This window comes from Schistocerca piceifrons, chromosome 6 (genome assembly GCF_021461385.2).
Source record: "Schistocerca piceifrons isolate TAMUIC-IGC-003096 chromosome 6, iqSchPice1.1, whole genome shotgun sequence".
NCBI lineage: Eukaryota > Metazoa > Arthropoda > Insecta > Orthoptera > Acrididae > Schistocerca > Schistocerca piceifrons.
The window spans coordinates 149,928,234-149,948,388 of NC_060143.1; the positions used below are offsets into that span (position 1 = coordinate 149,928,234).

The following is a 20,155-nucleotide window of genomic DNA, read 5'->3' on the forward strand; positions in this document are numbered from 1 at the left end:
AGTGGTGACTTGACCAGGAAGCATTGTGTTCAGTGATGAATTGGAATTCTGCACTACCACAAATGATTATCAGCAAGTATGGTGGCAGCTTGGGGAATGGCCCCATTCTTCCTAAATTTTGAAGAAACACGGTGTTACTCCTTGTGTCATGGTGTGGGGATCGATCAGGTACGACTTCAGGTCACAGATGGTAATGATTGAAAGAACTCTGGCAGCCCAAGTGTACATCACAGACATCCTCGTGTATTACCTCTCGCGCAACTGGAATGTGGTGCTATTTTTTAACAGGACAATATTCATCCACACATGCCCAAGTCTTTATAGTGTGAATGATGTTGAGATACACCCCAGCCAGCTACATCCCCAGATCTGTCTTCAATAGAAGATGTGGAACCAGCTCAAACTTCGAATCCATCTCAGTGCCAGTATCCAGGACCAGTTACAACAGTAGTTGATCATCTTGCCTCAGGAGAAGCTACAACTATGATAATTCCAAACTGAATCAGTGTATGCATCCAGGCCAGAAATGGTGTAATATTCTTTATAAACCTGTCTCAGTATTATAATCACTGAAATTGTCACATAACCCTCTTGAACCATACAGTTTCCTTTCTTCCTCTGCCTGGTGCTCACTTTTTGTGTCCGGCAGTGTATATTCACCAAATATTTCCCATGTGAAGATTATAATGGTGTCTGTTCTTCCTAATACTTTGTAAAAATGTGCTGATGTGGCTATACTACATAATGTTGGTGGTAAGTCTTAAAGCAATTATTATGTGAAACAAATTGTTACTTCCTCAGATATACTCCACATTACAAGAGGTGAGATATTTCTGCTCAAGTTGAGAAGCCTGCAACAGCAGTGTGATATTACACACATTGACAAATATTTGCAAATGTTAAGCTACCTTAGGTAAATATTTTCTACAAGGGATTGTCAAACTTAATTATTACTTTGTCAAAAGTTACATAATTGTTTTGTTTTAATAAATATCTGTAGTCTTTGCACAGACTGAAATCCCCACATCGGAGGTGCGTGCTGGGGGGGGGGGGGGGGGGGGGGGGGTTGTTTACCCACATCACATCACTAGATAAGCCAACATAAAATGGTGCAGCACCCTTAAAGTGGTAATTGGCAGCATCTATCTTTTGGCTCTAGCAACGTGCGACAGTATTGTGGTATACAGATGTCAATGCATACCAGGGCTGCGCGCGCACTAATGGGGGAAGAACAGGTTTCGAATATAAAGTTTTGTTTTGTCTTCACTTTGTTGTGGTTACTTGTTGCTTTCATTCTAAGCTTGGTATTTCTGAGTAAAGACCTAAGCAAAGGAAGTATATGATATACTGCAAACAGCTCTTAATGAAAAGAGTCCACATTACTGTTTGTATTTATTTCTGTAATATGAATTATCCTATTAAATTAAATGTTTCATTGCAGTTTATTTTCTAAGACATGTGAAGTAGTCTAGGACACAATTTTCTCTTGGTAGTGTGCACTACAAATAACTTAATTAAAAAATGTAACTACCAACTTTTTACAAGATTTAGATATTATGTCCCTTCAAATGGTGAATTATTCACTATCACACATTTACCAACTTACTGTGAATACAGACTGTCTTCTCTTTAACTCCCCAAGCAGTCTTAACAGAATGAGACAACTAGGAGTGTGATACAGCCGATATTTTAATATCCAATCCTACCTCCTGATGTAAACACAAATATAAATTGAGGTACCTGGAATGAAATAATGATGAACTACAGTTTCTATCCCACAATGTGTGTAACCATTGTAAACAAAAACTAAAACTTGTATTTACGAAATACATAAACAGAAACCTGATATTATTGTTTATATATGTAAAGATCTACGATTGATGTTAGCATCAAAACCAGACTTTTATTTTAAAGTGAAATATTTTAAAATGAAAAATTACTGTAAACATGCATTTCATGTATCTGCACGTTTATTGTTCTGAAATTTTTGTACCAGAATTCTCTAATTTCTTTTCAAAAATAAATAACTTCCAACTGTAAACTTAAAAATTACTGTTTTACACAATAAATATATGCAAATCTTAATTTTTGAAAGCTATATTAATATACGCAACAGCCCATCAGGGAAGTGCTAAGTCAGTCAACTTTGTGATGTGATTAAATAAGTTATTCAGAACATTTTTCATTTCAGGAACATCAATTTGTCGAGTTTATTAACCAAGGTGCAAATCTTTAAATTAAAGAGCGCCTAAAACTTGCTTACAGACGGAGATATTTGCAGCAGAGAGAGAGAGAGAGAGAGAGAGAGAGAGAGAGAGAGAGAGAGAGAGAGAGAAATCAAGAATCTGTAAGTTACGTATTAAATTTTGTTCCCAAGTGTGGTTCTATTTTGGAGTTAACTTTTTATTCCAGCAATCAACACATCCTTGATATGTAGTTGTATTTTGTTGAGTTCCAATGAAGCACAATTCGTAACAAACATATCTTTGACATTCTTGCCTTGGTTAACCACTGTAATAAAGTCATTTTTGTCTCCACCCTCAAAACAATATGAGAAAGAGCTTACATTTTGTAATTGTCAGAAACCCAGAGGACCTGTATTGCTTATGGGATATTTATTAGCAGACCATCTGAGAATGTGTACAATATGCAGAAATGCCAGTAAGTGCATGTTCTACCATTCAATGCAAGTCACTGCCTGTCAATTATGCAAAGACATTTCCATGCTGGCTACACTGTTCCTTTTGTGGGCAATTCTTGTAGCAAACAAAGAATAAGATTACTGCAATGAGTTCATATTGGCCTTGATCCGCATTTAACTGTTCACAATTTTGTCTTCATTAGATGTAGTATTTTTTTGGCTTTCTGCAATGAAAACATTGTTGCCACGATATACTCCACATCTTTACCACTGCTTCACTATAAAACAGTTCGTTTTAATTCATCTCTTGGTACCTACTAAATTAATTTTTAGGTCACAGTTAAAACTCAACTTTCATACTATTCAACAGAAAAGAAAGCCAGTGAAATATAAAAACTAATGCCTAAAGTTTTAATTTGCATTTGAGTCCCGCTGCATGTTCTTTTAAAACTTACCATATACATAATGGAAAGATTTATTATCATCACCACAACTGTATCCATCCATATGCCAATACAACCATTCAATTTGGTCCGGATCTCACCCCCCAACAATTTGGACAGTTTTCATTATCCTTTTCATGGGCTGCACTGTCAAATTTCAAGTTTTTCCCTTCACTTAAATACCATTTGTTTTTTTATGATCTCTGCTATGTACATCTCTCTCTCTTGCAGATATCTAGATTTTCTCCTACTAGACAAAATTATCTAAAGAAATTCTACAATTTTTCTTTGTTTCAATAAAAAACAGTGCTCATAACGTATGTTTACTGGCAATAGCATTAGAAAATTGTCGCAAACATTTTCTTAAATTTGTATTTGCCAAGAAAAACAATTTCATTTGGTCAATGAAGGCTACAGATTATGATAAATTTTAAGAGAAACTGACTTTAATTTTACAAACTTAGAACAGTAAAATGGGAAGGATGTACTAGTATGCTCTAAACCACAACATACGAAATTATTAAAATATGTATAAATAAATGAATATAAAAGATAAAGCAAGAACAGTTTAAAATAAATATCACAATCTCAATCAGTGAAATTGTCCTTGTGCTTCACACGTGTCACGTTGCACATTTAGTTCCCATCAGCAACATCCTCTTCCTATGACCTGCAAACATTGTTGATTTACAACTGAACCAAAAATTAACAATGCTGAATTACAAAAAATCGATTTCTATCTTGTGAAACTAACTGGCAGTAAAGCAAGATTTCTGAGATCTTTGAACAAAGACAGAAAAGAATATGAAAGTACTTACATATTAATCCCCTATCATTCTCAATGTCCCTTTCGTTGTTTTTGGTATTCACTATGCAGATGACGTTTGTATTCAACTTTATTTGACCACAAGGCTGCTGCCTGGACATTCAATGGAGATTCGTTGTTTGGTTCTTTGGGCAGAAAAATGAAAGAATTACACATCTAAAATTAACAATACATAAAACTAACAACTTTTCAAGTATACATACCACCAAGCAGAGACTGAATGGAGAGTAGAATTGTGCGCACATCATACAGAGCTGACCATTTTTCCTTCAAAATATCCAAACAGATATTTCCTGCCTGATCGACATTTGGATGATAACATGGGGTAGCAAATCGCACTAGTGGGGCTGAATATGGGTAGCTATGGGGAAATTCCAGGCTTAATTTGTACACCAGACCTTCATACACCTGTATAACAAGTTATTGATAAGTATTACAAACTGCTACATTACATATGTTGTTTCTACATATATGAAGCAGCAGAAAAAAAGTGGGGGGAGGATAGGGGGTGATAAGAATAAAGGCACATTGATTCTAGGATGATTAGACAGGAAACAAAAAATATTTTAGTTGCAAGCATTTTCCATACACAAACTAGAAAATGCAATTCTAAAAAGGCCAAATTGTGGATCTATGATAACTACAAACAACACCTTTTTTTTCCAGGGATAAAAATTTCAACACTAGGTACAGCACTCAGCAGCATCCCATTTTTACACAACCATAGTTGTGCAGTTCAAGCAAATAACAAATGAGGGAAAAAACAGGGCAAACAATATTGAAAATTTAACTTTGCCACTGACACAGACACTTTGCTATCAGGCTGTTGCCTGAATCTACAAATAAGCCACAGGACATACATATTACACTTTGCTGGAGAAGTTGAGTACATACTTTAGTTTTCAGAGCTTTTTATTTAACATCTCACGAAAATTATTTTTCCTTCAGCTACTAGATTCTACGTAAAATCGTTCCTAAAATTATTCTGGATCTTAATGTGTGCCTCCAGTCTATATATTCCAATAATGGAAATTTGATTACAAATGTCCTGCTCAACTCTGTAATTTACCTTCCAATTTGGATGGTAGTGTGTTACTGCGTAAAAAAGAACCTTTTCTGCTGTCCTGGCATGCGTTTAAATCCCCACATCACAGTACCATAGCATGCTACTCGATGAGTCAAATCAAAATGGTGCAGCCCATTGATAAATTGGAGTGTAATGTTTAATTTGTTTCCTGCATTTTATAGGGGACAATGCTGCAAAAGACTGACTAGCTGTTTTACATGTACAGCAGCAATGCATCATCATATGATACAGTGAAGTGACACAGACGATTCTTGTGTGGTCACACAAGTATGAATGACTAAATGTCAGACCATATCTCTGAAGAACTGGGGATCTCAATACACAGATGCCCTGGTTTTGTAAATGGTATCACAACTTGGATGATAGTAGGAAAGTGACAATCACAGTCCAGTTTTTAACACTTTTTTCCCAATATTTTGAACATGACAAATGTGATTCTTGAAATTTTTGCAGCTTGCTGTGTATTCCATCATGTTCCAGGATTGCAACCAAATGTTGACATCTTGCTATAATTTTTTGACTGACAAACATTCAGCCATCTTCACGTGAGTTATTACTATGTATAAAAATCAGTGTGGTGGTACATCTGTCTAAATATTAGGTGAAGAGTACAACGACTGAAACAATCACTTGACTGAATATTCTGTAGAAAAAGCTTACTTGATCACATTCTCCCACTCAGCAACAGAATAATATCGCTGCAAGGAAGTATTTCAATAAAACTGTAAACCATAGGTGCGAAACTTGCAGATTGGTCCCCTACTCCCTGTGCAACATAACTACACTATGAGCCTGTCAATCCCTCATTCGTAGAACAAGTCCGTGAAGAACAAAGTTGCTGATTAAAAGTAGACAAGAGATATCTCTAAAGTTATGGGCAATTACAAATGTCCTGCTCAACTCGGTAATTTACCTTGCACTAAAAATCACATAGTAAACAACAAGCGAAAATAGGTCAGAGACAATGAGAACATTAATAATTGAAGCGGTTAAAAAGCAATTATTGGAGATATGTATGAAATAGTAAAACAATCAATGTATGAAATAATATAACAACTCCATTCAAAAGTTAAAGAGGAGGCCAATGTGCAAAGTGTGTAGGAAGATCTGAGTGTAGCAATCATCAGAAGAAGACTTTGAAATAATGAAAGCAAAACAAAATGAAATGCCATGCCAGTGATTGTGGTCTTCCAGTGCCTGTCTTTTGATTCCATGATCCACAGGGAACAGCTGCAGGGGTCCACTTGCTCTTATCTTGTCAAGCTACACTTCTGGTCTTGCAATTCTCTGTAGGATATTCATTACTTTGTTTTCTTCCTAATGTTCTCTGAATCCTATCCCTGAGGCTTACTCTTAGCATATGTTGCTGCAAGGCTCGTGTGTGCTGTATTTTATGAGCACTTGCTTTAGTCATAGTCATAATTTCCAGATTACATGTTTTAACTGGCAGTATGCACATATTATGGACAGCCTCCATGATATTTGGAACATCCTTAGTGATCAGGATGACTCAGTTTCCAGAACACTGCCCAGCTCAGCATTATTCTGCTAGGGATTTCTGGATTCTGATTGTTTTCATCCGTAATTTAATTGTATGGTCAAGGCACATTTATTCATTAATAGCTTCGTTACACTGGTTTCTGACTAAATGGCTGACACTGTGGACTTAGTACTTTTGTTTAACTGATGTCTCTTATCTCAAATTCTCAAACAAATGAATTGGTTGGTTGATTGGGGTTGCAGGGACGAAACAGCAAGGTCATCAGTCCCTTGTTTCAAATGTGGTCCATTCAGACAGATTGACATCTCAGAAAAGTCAAAATGATAAAAGGTAAAAGACTAAAAAACATAAAATTGCAGTCTTGTTGTCAATGGTGAAAACAAAATGAGGACAGTCAGCAAGTGAGCGACTCCACGGTTGTACTAGACACAGGAAATATACCACCTACTATTCAAAAGCATTCAACCACTATAATGTGGAAGTGCTTATTGTGAAAGGAGACTAACCAATTCTAAAAAGTGATAAAAACAGAGTGAAAGGGAAAGAAAAGAGGATCTTTGCCAGGGAGGGGAGTCAGGAATCCAAACACAGCTTACAGTGGGAGACACCCCACCCTCACCACCCTGCCCATACTCCAGAGAGATTAAAAACCTTAAAATTGAGAATAAAAACTAATTTCACAGAGGAAACAGAGAACTAGTTCGACCATCCGAGAATAGTCTGCCAACATTAAAGTGCAAGGAAGTCTGTACTTACTACGCAGAGCCAAAAGAAAGAGTTCCACCAAAATGTGGGCTACTGACTGGAAGGCTCCACAACCACAAAATGGGGGTGGCTCATTACGAAAAAGAAAACCATGGCTCAGCCTAGTATGGCCGATTCGGAGACGACACAGGGTGGTAGAGTCCTTTTGGGAGAGGTGGAAGGAAGAATGCCACGGGACAGGTGTCACCTTAATCGCACGAAGTTTATTAGGCAGGGAGGTAGCCTCCCAAGAGTTGGCCCATGATTGTGCGAAGTGGGATTTGATGTGAAGCTGTAAATCCGCTGCAGGACGTGTTACAGAAAATGGGGGGGGGGGGGTGGTAAGTGACTGCTCCCCCAGCCAAACGATCTGCAAACTCATTTGCCGGGATACCTGCATGGCCAGGGACCCAAAGGAAGTCAACGGAACAAGCAGCACGGTGAATATCAGCGAGATGGTCAAGGATGGCAGAGACCAAGAGATGGCGCAAAAAACACCGGTCAACAGCCAGAAGGCCACTCATTGAGTCCGTACATAAGAAAACGCGGTTGTGTTGGGACAGTTTATTAAAGTTGAGGGCCTGGGAAATTACCATCAACTCCGCAGTAAACACCCCACATGTAGGTGGCAGCAGATGATTTTCCGTTCCAACAGAGGACGAGAAGGCATACCCCACATGATCAGCAGATTTAGAGCCACTGGTGTACAAAACAACAGCATCCCGAAATTCCCATAAAATTCGTTGGAAAAAAGAACGGAACACCATTGGTGGGATGGAATCTTTCGGACCTCAGCAGAGATCTATCCGAATTCGGGGCCAAGGAACTAACCAAGGAGGGGTGGAGGGGAGGGAGCATGGAAGACAGGACAAAGAAGGAAGCTGGAAATCACGGCAAAGAGACGCAAGGTGGAGCCCAACTGGTAAGCCCACCCAAGGGCGGGAATCAGGTGGGCGATGTCCTTGGTCTGGGAACAGGATGGAATAGGAAGGATGAGTGGGAGAGGAAAGGACTGACTGCATAAGAAACCAGAAGCTGGGACTGCCGAACAGAAAGGTGGGGGAGGGGGGGGGGGGGGTATAACAGCTTCAACCAGGAGACTATCAACAGGGCTAGTAAGGAAGGCACTGGTGGCCAAATGGACACCACAACAGTGGACCGGTTCCAGGAGGCGCAGTGTGGCAGGAGCAGCCGAACCATAAACTTGGCAATCACAGTCCAAGCGAGACAGCACTAAAGCCCTTTATGTGGAGAAGGATGGAGTGGTCCGCACCCCAAGAGATGTGGGCAAGGAAGCGAAGGACATCGAGTTTACGGACACATCCTACCTTCAGAAGTCTGAAGTGAGCTTGTTGTCGAAAAGAAGACCCAGGAAACAAAACGATGGGACCATAGGCAATTGTTGTGCAACGAGGTAGAGCTCCGGGTAGGGGTGGACCATAGCAACAGAAGTGGACCACCCACGATTTTAAAGGAGGGAATTGAAACCCGTGTGAGAGGGTCCACGCAGAGGCACGCCGTATAGCTCCCTGGAGCTGCCATTCTGCAGAGGCCATCGAAGAGGAACTAACCCAAATGCAGAAATCATCCACATACAGGGCAGGGGTGACCCAAGGATCTACGGATGCCACAAGTCCCTCTATAGCAATGAGGAAAAGTAGTACACTCAATACGGAACCCTGTGGGATGCCATTCTCCTGGGTCCATGGAGAACTAAAAAGTACCAACCCTAATCCTGAATGAATGACCCATGGAACAGGAACTGGTGGATAAAAATCAGGAGTGTGCCCCGAAGACCCCACTCATGAATGGTAAGTAAGATGTGATGGCACAAAGCCGTGTCATAGGCCTTGTGAAGGTCAAAAAATACTGCAACCAAATGGCGGTGCTGGGAAAAAGCCTGCCAAACTGCGGATTCCAAGCTACGTAAATGATCAATCGGAGACCATCCCTCTCTGAAGCCACACTGGCAAGGGGACAATGTATCCCGAGATTCAAGGACCCAATTGAGCCGACAGGTAACTTGCAAACAACGTTTGTCAGACTAATTGGCCGACAGCTTTTGACAAACAGGCTTAAGGACAGGAACCACGATGCTATAACTCCATTGAGGAGGGAAGTCACCCTGGAGCCAAATACAGTTAAACACCTGGAGAAGATGTTGCTGTTGTGGAGCACTGAGATGTTAAAGCAGTTGGTTATGAATGGAGACTGGGCCAGGGGCCGTATCAAGAGAGGAAGAAAATGTGGAAAGAAGTTCCCATTCAGTAAAAGTTTTGTTGTAAGATTCTGACTGACAAGGGGTAAAAAATAAGGCGGAAGCTGCGGCCCGCTGTTTCTGGTGAAGAAAAGCAGACGGACAGGAGGCTAATGCTGTTGCAAAATGGGTCGCAATATGTTCCGTGAGAATCAACAGGTCTGTGCAAAGGGCATGCGGGAGGTGAAGGCCCAGGAAGGTAGACTGCCGATGGCAACCTTGGAGAGAGCGAAATGTATCCCAAACCCACAACATAAGGGCAGTAGAACTGAGGGAAGAAACAAATTGTTCCCAACACATCCGTTTGCTCTGTTTAATTAAGTAACAGGCTTTAGTGCAAAGGCATTTAAAGGTAATAAGATTGGCAACGGATGGGTGCCTCTTAAGGCGTTGTGAAGCTCAACGGAGATCACGGATGGCAATGGGAATGGGCATACTCCAACACAGAACTTGCCGGTTGTGAAATGGTCCAGATAAGCACGGGATAGCAAGGCTAGCAGTGCAAACATTCGCATCAGACACGCCACATAGGACATCATCAATACAATCCGATAAAGAGGGAGAAAAACGAGTTGAGCAGTATATAGAGGCCGTTGGAAAGACCAACGAGGTAACCTGTCCATCAGGGAGCGGTAAGGGAGCAAGAGAATCAACGGGAAATGGTCACTATCACAAAAGTTGTCGTGTGGCGACCATTGTAATGAAGGAAGGAGGGAGGGAGAAGAAAGAGAAAGATAAATGGCAGAAAGGGTACCCTGACCGGCACTGAAATGAGTAGGGGAGCCATCATTAAGAAGGCACAAGTCGTGGTCTGCAAGAAACTTGTCTATGAGAAGACCCCGACTAGATGGAAAGGCACTGTCCCACAAGGGATGATGAGCATTAAAATCCCCGAGAAGAAGGAAGGGAAGTGGGAGTTGCTGAAGAAGGGCAGAGAAGGCAGCAGGTGTAAGAGTCCTGTCAGGAGAGAGATAAAGATCGCAAACCGTGACCTCAGAGTCCAGGTGGACACTAACAGCAGCTGCTTCCAATGTTGTCTGAAGAGGAATCGACGTGCTAGCAACGTCCGTATGGACCAACGTACAAATGCCACCAGAGGCCATACCCAATTTCAATAGAAAATACGGAACCCATGGAGGGGCGGTGAGTGATAGTCAGTAAAATGAGATTCATGTAGAACCACACAAGCTGCAGAGTAAAATGAAATAAGGGATTTCAACTCCGGAAGGTGACAGTAATATCCATTACACTTCCATTGCATAACCACACGACGACAATTCAAATGGGGGGTGAAAAGGCTAAAGCCAGTCATACCACCGGGTCCCCACCCGTCACCGACAAGGAAGGGTTGGTTGGTTTAAAAGAGAGAGAAAGGAACAAACTACGAGGTCATCAGTCCCTTGTTCCCAATAAAACAATGCCACAAGATTGAGAATAAAACAGACGAAGCATATAATACAAAACGGAAAGAAAGGAAAAGCCACAAGAACGAAGGGATGGCAACTAATACTAAAAGGAACAAAAGAGGACAAGAAAACAGGAGAGACTCTAGACACAGAAGGGAGTAAAACATAAAAGCAGATTACAGTGGCTGGCCAACCACGAGAATGAAAAGGGAAAGCCAGCCACTCTGCAACATATTAAAATCTCTATCCTAAAAGCACTAGGTTGGAGGACACGGAGGGGCAAAGGACATGTGCTAAAAAAACTACATAGAAGTATAAAACCCACTCTCACGGATAAAACTTAAAACGAAAGCTGCTGCAGAGGCATTGTCGCCCAACACCGAAGGCAGGGTGCTGGGAAAGTTAAAAGTCTGCCGCAGAGCGGCTAAAAGTGGGCAGTCCAGCAAGAGGTGGACAACTCATTTGGGAGCCACAGCAACACTCAGGTGGGTCCTCGCGACAGAGTAGGTAACCATGCGTTAGCCACATACGGCCAATGCGGAGCCGGCAGAGGACAACCGATTCCCTGCGAGAGGCCTGCATGGAAGACTTCCACACATTCATAGTCTCCTTAATGATACGCAGTTTGTTGTGCGTGCTGTTATGCCATTCCGTCTCCAAAAGCCTGAAGACGTAACTAAAGCATAGCTAGACGTCATGGACGCAGGATGAAGATGTGCATATTTCTTACAAGCCTCAGTGTAGGTTAGACAATCAAGGGACTTATACTCTTGTATCTTCTTTTCCTTCCCTAAACTGGGTTGTTTGGTTGGTTGGGGTTTAAGGGACCAAACAGCAAGGTCATCAGTCCCTTGTTTCAAATGTGGTCCATTCCGATAGTGTGACATCTCAGAAAAGTCAGAACAATAAAAGGGAAAAGGCTAAAAAATGTAAAAGGGCAGTCATGTTGTCAATGGTAAAAACAAAATGAGGTAAGTCAGCAAGAGAGCGAACCCAACGCTATGCTAGAGGCAGGAAATATCCCACTTCTGAAGCAGCAGAGGCAAGAGCACCTGCGACTTAAAAGGTGCAACTGCTAGAATGTGGAAGTACATATGGGAAAAAAAGAGACCAACCAATCCTAAAAAAAAATATAAAAACAGAGTAAAGGGAGAAGAAAAGAGGATCTCAGTCAGGGAGGGGGAGTCAGGAATCTCCAAACATGGTTTACAGTGGGAGATACCCCAACACTCACCGCCCTGCCCCAACACCAGAGAGAGACTATAAAACCTTAAAACTGGGAATAAAAACCACTTTCCTGGAGGAAACCGAGAACCAGGGTGACCATCCGGGAATCGTCAGCCAACATCAAAGGTAAAATGCGGGGGAGTCTGTACTTAGCACACAGAGCCAAAAGAAGGGGTGCATTCAACCAAAATGTGGGCTACTGACGGGAAGGCTCCACAACCATAAAGTGGGGGTGGCTCATCACACAAAAGAGAACCATGGCTCAGCCTGGTACGGCCAATGCGGAGACGACACAGTGTGGTAGAGTCCTTTCGGGAGAGGCGAAAGGAAGAACACCACGGGCCTGGTGTCACCTTAATCGCACGAAGTTTATTAGACAGGGAAGTAGCCTCCCAAGAGTTGGCCCACGATTGTGCCAAGTGGGATTCGATGTGAAGCTGTAAATCCGCTGCAGAAGCAGTTACAGAAAATGAGGGGTAAGTGACCGCTCCCCCAGCCAAACGATCAGCAAACTCACTACCCGGGACACCCACATGGCCAGGGACCAAAGGAAGTCAACGGAACAAGCAGCACGGTGAATGTCAGCGAGATGGTCAAGGATGGCAGAGACCAAGGGATGGTGCGAAAAACACCAGTCAACAGCCAGGAGGCCACTCATTGAGTCCGTACGTAACAAAATGCAGTTGTGTTGGGACTGTTTAATAAAGTTAAGGGCCTGGGAAATGGCCATCAATTCTGCAGTAAACACCCCACATGTAGGTGGCAGCAGATGATTTTCCGTTCCAACAGAGGACGAGAAGGCATACCCCACATGATCAGCAGATTTAGAGCCATCAGTGTAAAAAACAACAGCATCCTGAAATTCCCATAAAATTCGGAGGAAAAAGGTACAGAACACCATCGGGGGGATGGAATCTTTCGGACCTCGACGGAGATCCATCCGAATTTGAGGCTGAAGAACTAACCAAGGGGGGGTGGAGAGGAGGGAGCGTGGAAGACAGGACAAAGAAGGAAGCTGAAAATCAAGGCAAAGAGATGCAAGGCGGAGCCCAACCGGTAAACAAACCTGAGGGTGGGAATCAGGTGGGCGATGTCCATGGTCTTGGAACAGGATAGAATAGGAAGGATGAGTGGGAGAGGAACAGACAGCGAGTGCGTAAGACACCAGAAGCGGGGACCTCCGAACAGAAAGGGTGGGGGGGGGGGAGGGGGGGGGGAGGTATCCCAGCTTCAACCAAAAGACTATCAAGAGGGCTAGTAGAGAAGGCACTGGTGGCCAAATGGACACCACAACAGTGGACCGGATCCAGGAGGCGCAGTGTGGCGGCAGCAGCAGCCGAACCATAAACTTGACAATCACAGTCCAAGCGAGACAGCACTAACGCCCTTTACGTGGAGAAGGATGGAGTGGTCCGCACCCCAAGAGATGTGGGCAAGGAAGCGAAGGACATCAAGTTTACGGACACATCCCACCTTCAGAAGTCTGAAGTGGGCTTGTTGTCGAAAAGAAGACCCAGGAAACGAAACTGTGGGACCACAGGCAATCTTTGTGCATCGAGATAGAGCTCTGGATCAGTGTGGATCATAGTACGGCGACAGAAGTGGACCACCTGCGATTTTAAAGGAGAGAATTGAAACCCGTGTGAGAGGGTCCACGCAGAGGCACACCGTATAGCTTCCCGGAGCTGCCGCTCTGCAGAAGCCATTGAAGAGGAACTAACCCAAATGCAGAAATCATCCACATACAGGGCAGGGGTGACCAAAGGACCGACAGAGGCCATAAGTCTATCAATAGCAGTGAGGAAAAGAAGTACACTCAAGACAGAACCCTGTGGGATGCCTGTCTCCTGGGTCCATGGAGAACTAAAAACAGTATCCACCCGAACCCTGAATGAACGATGGAACAGGAACTGGCGGATAAAAATCGGGAGTGGGCCCCGAAGACCCCACTGATGAAGGGTAAGTAAGATGTGATGGCACCAGGCCATATCATAGGCCTTGCGTAGGTCAAAAAATACTGCAACAAAATGGCAGCGCAGGGAAAAAGCCTGCCATACTGCGGATTTCAAGCTAAGTAAATGATCAATCGGAGACCGTCCCTCTCGGAAGCCACACTGGTAAGGGGACAGTAGATCCTGTGATTCGAGGACCCAATTGAGCCGACGGGCTACCAACCGTTCAAGTAACTTGCAAACAACATTGGTCAGACTAATTGGTCAATAGATGTCAACAAATAGGGGTTTCTTACCAGGCTTGAGGACAGGAATGACAATGCTATCCCTCCACTGAGAAGGGAAGTCACCCTGGAGCCAGATACGGTTAAACACCCGGAGAAGATGTTGCCATTGTGGAGCACTGAGATGTTGAAGCAGTTGCTTATGAATTGAGTCTGGGCCAGGGACCGTATCATGAAAAAAAAGAAAGTGCGGAAAGAAGTTCCCATTCAGTAAAATGTTCGTTGTAAGATTCTGACCGACATGGGGTAAAACATAAGGTGGAAGCTTTGGCCCGCTGTTTTCAGTGAAGGAAAGCAGCCGGATAGGAGGCTGATGCTGATGCCATTGCAAAATGGGTCGCAAGATTTTCCGCAAGAATCAACAGGTCCGTACAAAAGCTATCTGGGAGGTGAAGGCCTGGGAGGGTGGACTGCCGATGGCAACCTTGGAGAGAGCGAAGTGTAGTCCATACCTGTGTCATAGGGACAGTAGAGCCGAGGGAAGAAACAAATTGTTCCAAACATATCCGTTTGCTCTGTTTGATTAAATAACGGGCTTTAGCGCGAAGGTGCTTAAAGGTAATAAGGCTGGCAACAGATGGGTGCCTCTTAAGGTGTTGCAAAGCTCGACGGCGATCACGGACGGCAATGGCAATGGCCGTATTCCAACACGGGACTTACCGGCTATGAAATAGTCCAGATGAGTACAGTACAGCAAGGCTAGCAGTGCGAACAATCGCGTCAGACACGTCACATAGGATGTCATCAATACAACCCGACAAAGGGGGAGAAAACACGACCTGTGCAGTGTATAGAGGCCAATTGGCACATGGGAAAGACCAACGAGGTAATCTGTCCATCGGTGAGCGGGAAGGGAGGGAGAGAGAGAGAATCAACGGGAAATGGTCACTATCACAAAGGTCGTCGTATGGCGACCAGTGTAATGAAGGGAGAAGAGAGGGAGAAGAAAGAGAAAGATGAATGGCAGAAAAGGTACCATGACCGGCACTGAAATGAGTAGGGGAGCCATTAAGAAGGCACAAGTCTTGGTCTGTAATAAACTGACCTAAGAGAAGACCTCGTCTAGATGGAAATGCACTGCCCCACAAGGGATGATGAGCAGGAAAATCCCCGAGAAGGAGGAAGGGAGGAGGAAGTTGCTGAAGAAGGGCAGTTAAGGCAGCAGGTGTAAGAGTCCTGTCAGGAGGGAGATAAAGATTGCAAACTGTGACCTCAGAGTCCAGGTGGACCCTAACAGCAGCTGCTTCCAATGTAGTTTGAAGAGGAATCCACATGCTAGCAATGTCTGTACGGACCGACGTACAAACGCCACCAGAAGCCCGCAGGGGTCTGACCTGATTTCGACAGAAAACATAGAACCCACAGAGGGTCGGTGAGTGATCGTCAGTAAAATGATATTCCTGTAGAACCACACAAGCTGCAGAGTAAGAAGAAATAAGGGATTTCAATTCCGGAAGGTGACGGTAGTATCCATTACAATTTCATTGGATAACCACAGAACGGTGGTTTAAATGGGGGTTGAACAGGCTAAAGCCAGTCATACCGCCGGGTTACCACCCGTCACCGACAAGGAGGGGGTGACATCCATGAATGACAGGTCAGAATCTGGTTGTGAAGCCGGGGATGGGACCTCTGTTGACACCAGAGGCTCTTTGTCCCGAGACTTATGTTTCTTCTTCTTTTCTGGTTGAGATCAAGGAGGGCTGTGTGGCATAAAGGAGCCAGCTGCACCAAGATCGGGAACAGAAAGAGATCGGGTGACCTGGGGGCCGACAGACCGCGGTTCTTGCGGTTGTCGCGTGGCAGCAGACCTTTGGCCTGGAAGGTGCCAGGAACGGTCATCCCGGGAGGGGTGCCCTTGACCGGCAGACGCCGAAGGAGTGGGACACTTCTCCAGCTGGGGAGGGGGAGCAGTGCCCAGAGGAGAAGGTGTGGGAGCTGCAGGGGAGGGGGGAGGAGAGGGGTCTGGGATTGGGGTAAGGAAGGGGGAGGAAGGGGTGAAGATGTAACTGAAGCATAACTAGATGTCAAGGACACAGGGTGAAGACGTGCATACTTCTTATGAGCCTATGTGTAGGTTAAACGATCAAGGGACTTACACTCCTGTATCTTCTTTTCCTTCTCATATACTGGGCAATCTGGTGAACGTGGAGAATGATTGCCATGACGAGTAACACAGACAGGAGGGGGAACACAGGGACTCCCCTCATGGAGTGGACGTCCAGTCACCACACACAGGGGCCTGCGAACAGCCGGAAGACGTATGTCCAAAACGTAAGCACTTAAAACACCTCATAGGAGGTGGTATGTTCGACTTCACATCACATCGATAAACCATAATCTTCACTTTCTCAGGGAGGGTATCCCCTTCAAAGGCCAGGATAAAGGCACCAGTATCAATGCGATTGTCCTTAGGACCCTTCTGAATATGCCGAACAAAGCTAACACCCCGCCGTCCGAGATTGTCCCAAAGTTCCTCATCAGTTAGAAGGATGAGGTTCCTGTGAAAAATCACACCTTGAAACATATTGAGAGACTGGTGGGGGATAATGGACACAGGAATTGTGCCAAGATGGGTACAGGCACGAAGGGCCGCAGACTGGGCAGCTGAAGCAGTTTTGATCAGCAACGAACCCGACCGCATCTTGCTCAGGGAGTCCACTTCGCCAAACATGTCGTCAATGTGTTCCACAAAGAAAGATTTGGTATTGGTGAAAGTATCCCCATCAGTTCTGGTATAAACAAGATAGCGGGGGAAAGGTTTCACCCCTAGCCGTCGGGCCTGACCCTCTTCCCAGGGGGTAGCCATGGAAGGGAAGGCCGAAGGGGCAGGAGAAGCAGCACTAGAAGAATCAGTTCCACGCAGAGAGACGGCCGCAGAAGAAAGGCCAGAGTTCTGGACCCATATGCGTTTCATTTGCATAGCGTTTGCTCCAATACCACCCACTCCAATCAGGGGCTCTCCTCATGGGCACCACCCAGCCACAGCAAGGGCCGTCTGGCACGGCAGCCATTGCTAGGAGTTCCGATGCTCCAGGATGACGAGCACCCACTCCAAGGCTTGCATGAGGTGGTCACAGCTCAGGTATCAGAAGTGTGATCCCTGTGTGTTCAGGGGGCTCAACTAAATGGGTACGTAGCAACCCCACCACACAGGCTGGCTACCGTGCTTGCTATGCACCCTAGCATCAGACAACAACGTGAAAGAAAAGGTGGAATGAACTAGGAGGGCATACGTCGGAGACACTAGGTAAGTTGCTCTTCCCCAAATGGCTCACACTACGGAAGAGAAATTTAGTAATGGAGGTCAAACCCCAGAGGGGGGCCAGAGAATGCCGAAAGGATGAGGTATTTACGCAACAAAACAAAACTGCAAAGCCAATATTACCAGTAGGATAGTGGGGCCAACATAAACAAGGACACCAAGAGAGGGGGAGAAGAGGGCAAAGGGGAAGGAGCAAGAACAGGAAAGGAGGGGAAGGGCAAGGAAATGCGGCCCGGGAAACAAGTAAGGCTGCAATAGCTCGGGGGCCATGCTCACCACGCACGTACTCACAAAAGGACCATGAGCCCCCTGGGGGGAAAAAATTAATTGATGGTGCTATTACTGTGAGGCCAATCACATAATACGAAGATTCTTTAAGAGGTATGGCCACACGTTTGAAGCAGCAAGTTATTTTCATTTGGAGTCTGCACTTTTATCAAAATATATCTGTATTTATGCTGGGCGTTGGTTTTAACAACACCGTGCTTTGCCATGAATGGCCATATTGGAGATGGTATGCCTTTCTCTTCACAAAATCCTCTAACCTTTGAATTTATTTCCCTACACAGATGGACTCCAAACCTCAGAGGAAGTAGTGACAGCAAATTGTAAGACTATTTGAGGACAATCTAAAACTTGAATTATTGTCTACCACTTACACTCTGAGTCATCAAATCTAAAAAGTTTTACTATGCTTATCAAAATAGTTACAACGTAACTTTACACTCCTGATGAAACCTTTGAAGCATCAGCAAGCCTCTATCCTACAAGTTTGCAATATAAATAAGTAATGAATACAAACCGTTCCCACAGGACCTGTTATAGTCCCAATCCACTTGAATAAGTTTTCACCATCAGGGAATGCCGACACAGTTTTATCAGGACTCATCTGTAATAAATTTTAATTTTAATTTGATGGACATCATAACATGAACATCCCAACACTATTATAAAAGGCTGTCAGAATAATATAAACACACTTTGATTTAATATATTACAGTAGAACCTTGATTATCCAACCTCCAACTAACCTACTTCTCGGATTATCCAGCCACGTGTCTGACTGTGTGCTCCATGCTGAAGAACATCACATCTGGTGTCTGTTATCAATCCACCTAAGTTTATTACTCATCCCTTTTAATATTAAAGCAGCAGTGCAAGTCTATTCCAAGTTCACATTAACAGGTGTAAGTGAATCTGAAGTACTAAAAATAGCTACAAATCAGAAAAGGAAATTTGTTTTGTAATCAATCAAACAGAAAGAGTTCTGTTATGACTTGACAAAGGTGAGTCAGTTACTACATTAGTCTCAAATGGGTTCTAGAGTGACAACCATTAAAAATTGAAAGAGGAGCCAGATGAAGGAATAGCAGAAGATGAAAATATCAGCCACTCTGCAATAAAGGAGGCATTTGAGACTACCTTCAAATATTTGGAACAATCAACCGCTACAGATGCGGAAATACTGTGGGCAAAGTGCAGCCATAAACCTACAAAAACTGAAACAAAAACAGTTTACACTTTTTAAGTAGATTTTCAGGTAGCAAACTGTTTTCCTTCCTATTTATTAAAAATGCATGTGTATTTTCTTAATTCTGACTACACCATTTTCAGCTCTGTAAATGACATTTTATTCTCCTCTGATCATCTGACCTTTTTAGCATTCTAACCACCCCGAGCCCAAATCTGAAAGTTGAACAAGGTTGTATTGTACCTACAGAGCAGTGTGGAGTACTCTATAACACATTTAAAACTCTTCTTTTTTCACTGCACTCTACAAGCAAGAAATCAACGTGTCACAACACTCAAAAGAACAATGAATTTAATTACAATACAGAGCTATATTTAATGCAGAGCTCAAACAATCCCTCACTCTTAATTGAAAGTATTGGTACCAAAAGTTCACTTCAGTGAGGTGCAACCATTGCAATACTAGACTAAATATATTACAAGAAATAAGCTCATTTTGGCCTCAATATATAAAAACTTCAGAATTCATAGTCTTGACATTTTAAGTTTGCTTTTAACAGGTAACCAGTTTCAGCTTTACATCTATCATTAGATTTTATAACAGAGGACACCTAATTGTCAAAAGAATTAACCAAAACCATTTAGTTGTTCAAATATAATAAAATTTAACAAAAACTAAATTCTAATTTGAATGTGTTACATTAGTGAACAAACAAATTTAACTCCTCTTGATTCTGCCAACAGTGACAACTTGAGACATTTGCCCCACAAGGCAATGAAAACATTGTTGAACCATGCAAATCCATTCACAAAAGCTGCTGTCAATACTGTGACTAATGTACTTCTCCTGTGGCATGATGCAGAAACTATCATATTACAGATGTTCTCAACATACAGGCAAAACTGAAATCATGCAAGTGTTCTCGTATACTAAGAGCTCAGCACTTTCTTGTTGAAGCTTGATGATTCACTAAGGTGCCAAAGCAAACAAATGCTAATGATCTTTAACTGTGTCCAAACATCATTGATATGCGAGAGCACTTTTACTTAAT

The 20,155-nt window shown here is 43.4% G+C and overlaps 1 protein-coding gene across 2 annotated transcripts in view; it reads right to left on the minus strand.

The window, feature by feature from the left end:
* Positions 1-1,477: 1,477 nt before the first annotated feature.
* Positions 1,478-20,155, minus strand: part of LOC124802984 (ubiquitin-conjugating enzyme E2 C) — a 38,973-nt gene continuing 20,295 nt past the window's right edge. Inside the window, exons 3-6 of one of the 2 annotated variants that reach the window (XM_047264085.1) lie at positions 18,436-18,522; positions 4,114-4,318; positions 3,903-4,035; positions 1,478-1,740 (exon numbers count right to left, since the gene is read on the minus strand). In XM_047264085.1, the coding sequence (XP_047120041.1) occupies positions 3,923-4,035; positions 4,114-4,318; positions 18,436-18,522 (405 nt within the window). In that variant the 3' untranslated portion in view covers positions 1,478-1,740; positions 3,903-3,922. Of the gene's footprint in view, positions 1,741-1,948; positions 3,755-3,902; positions 4,036-4,113; positions 4,319-18,435; positions 18,523-20,155 lie in introns of those variants that run through there. The other variant, XM_047264084.1, reaches the window with a different exon arrangement.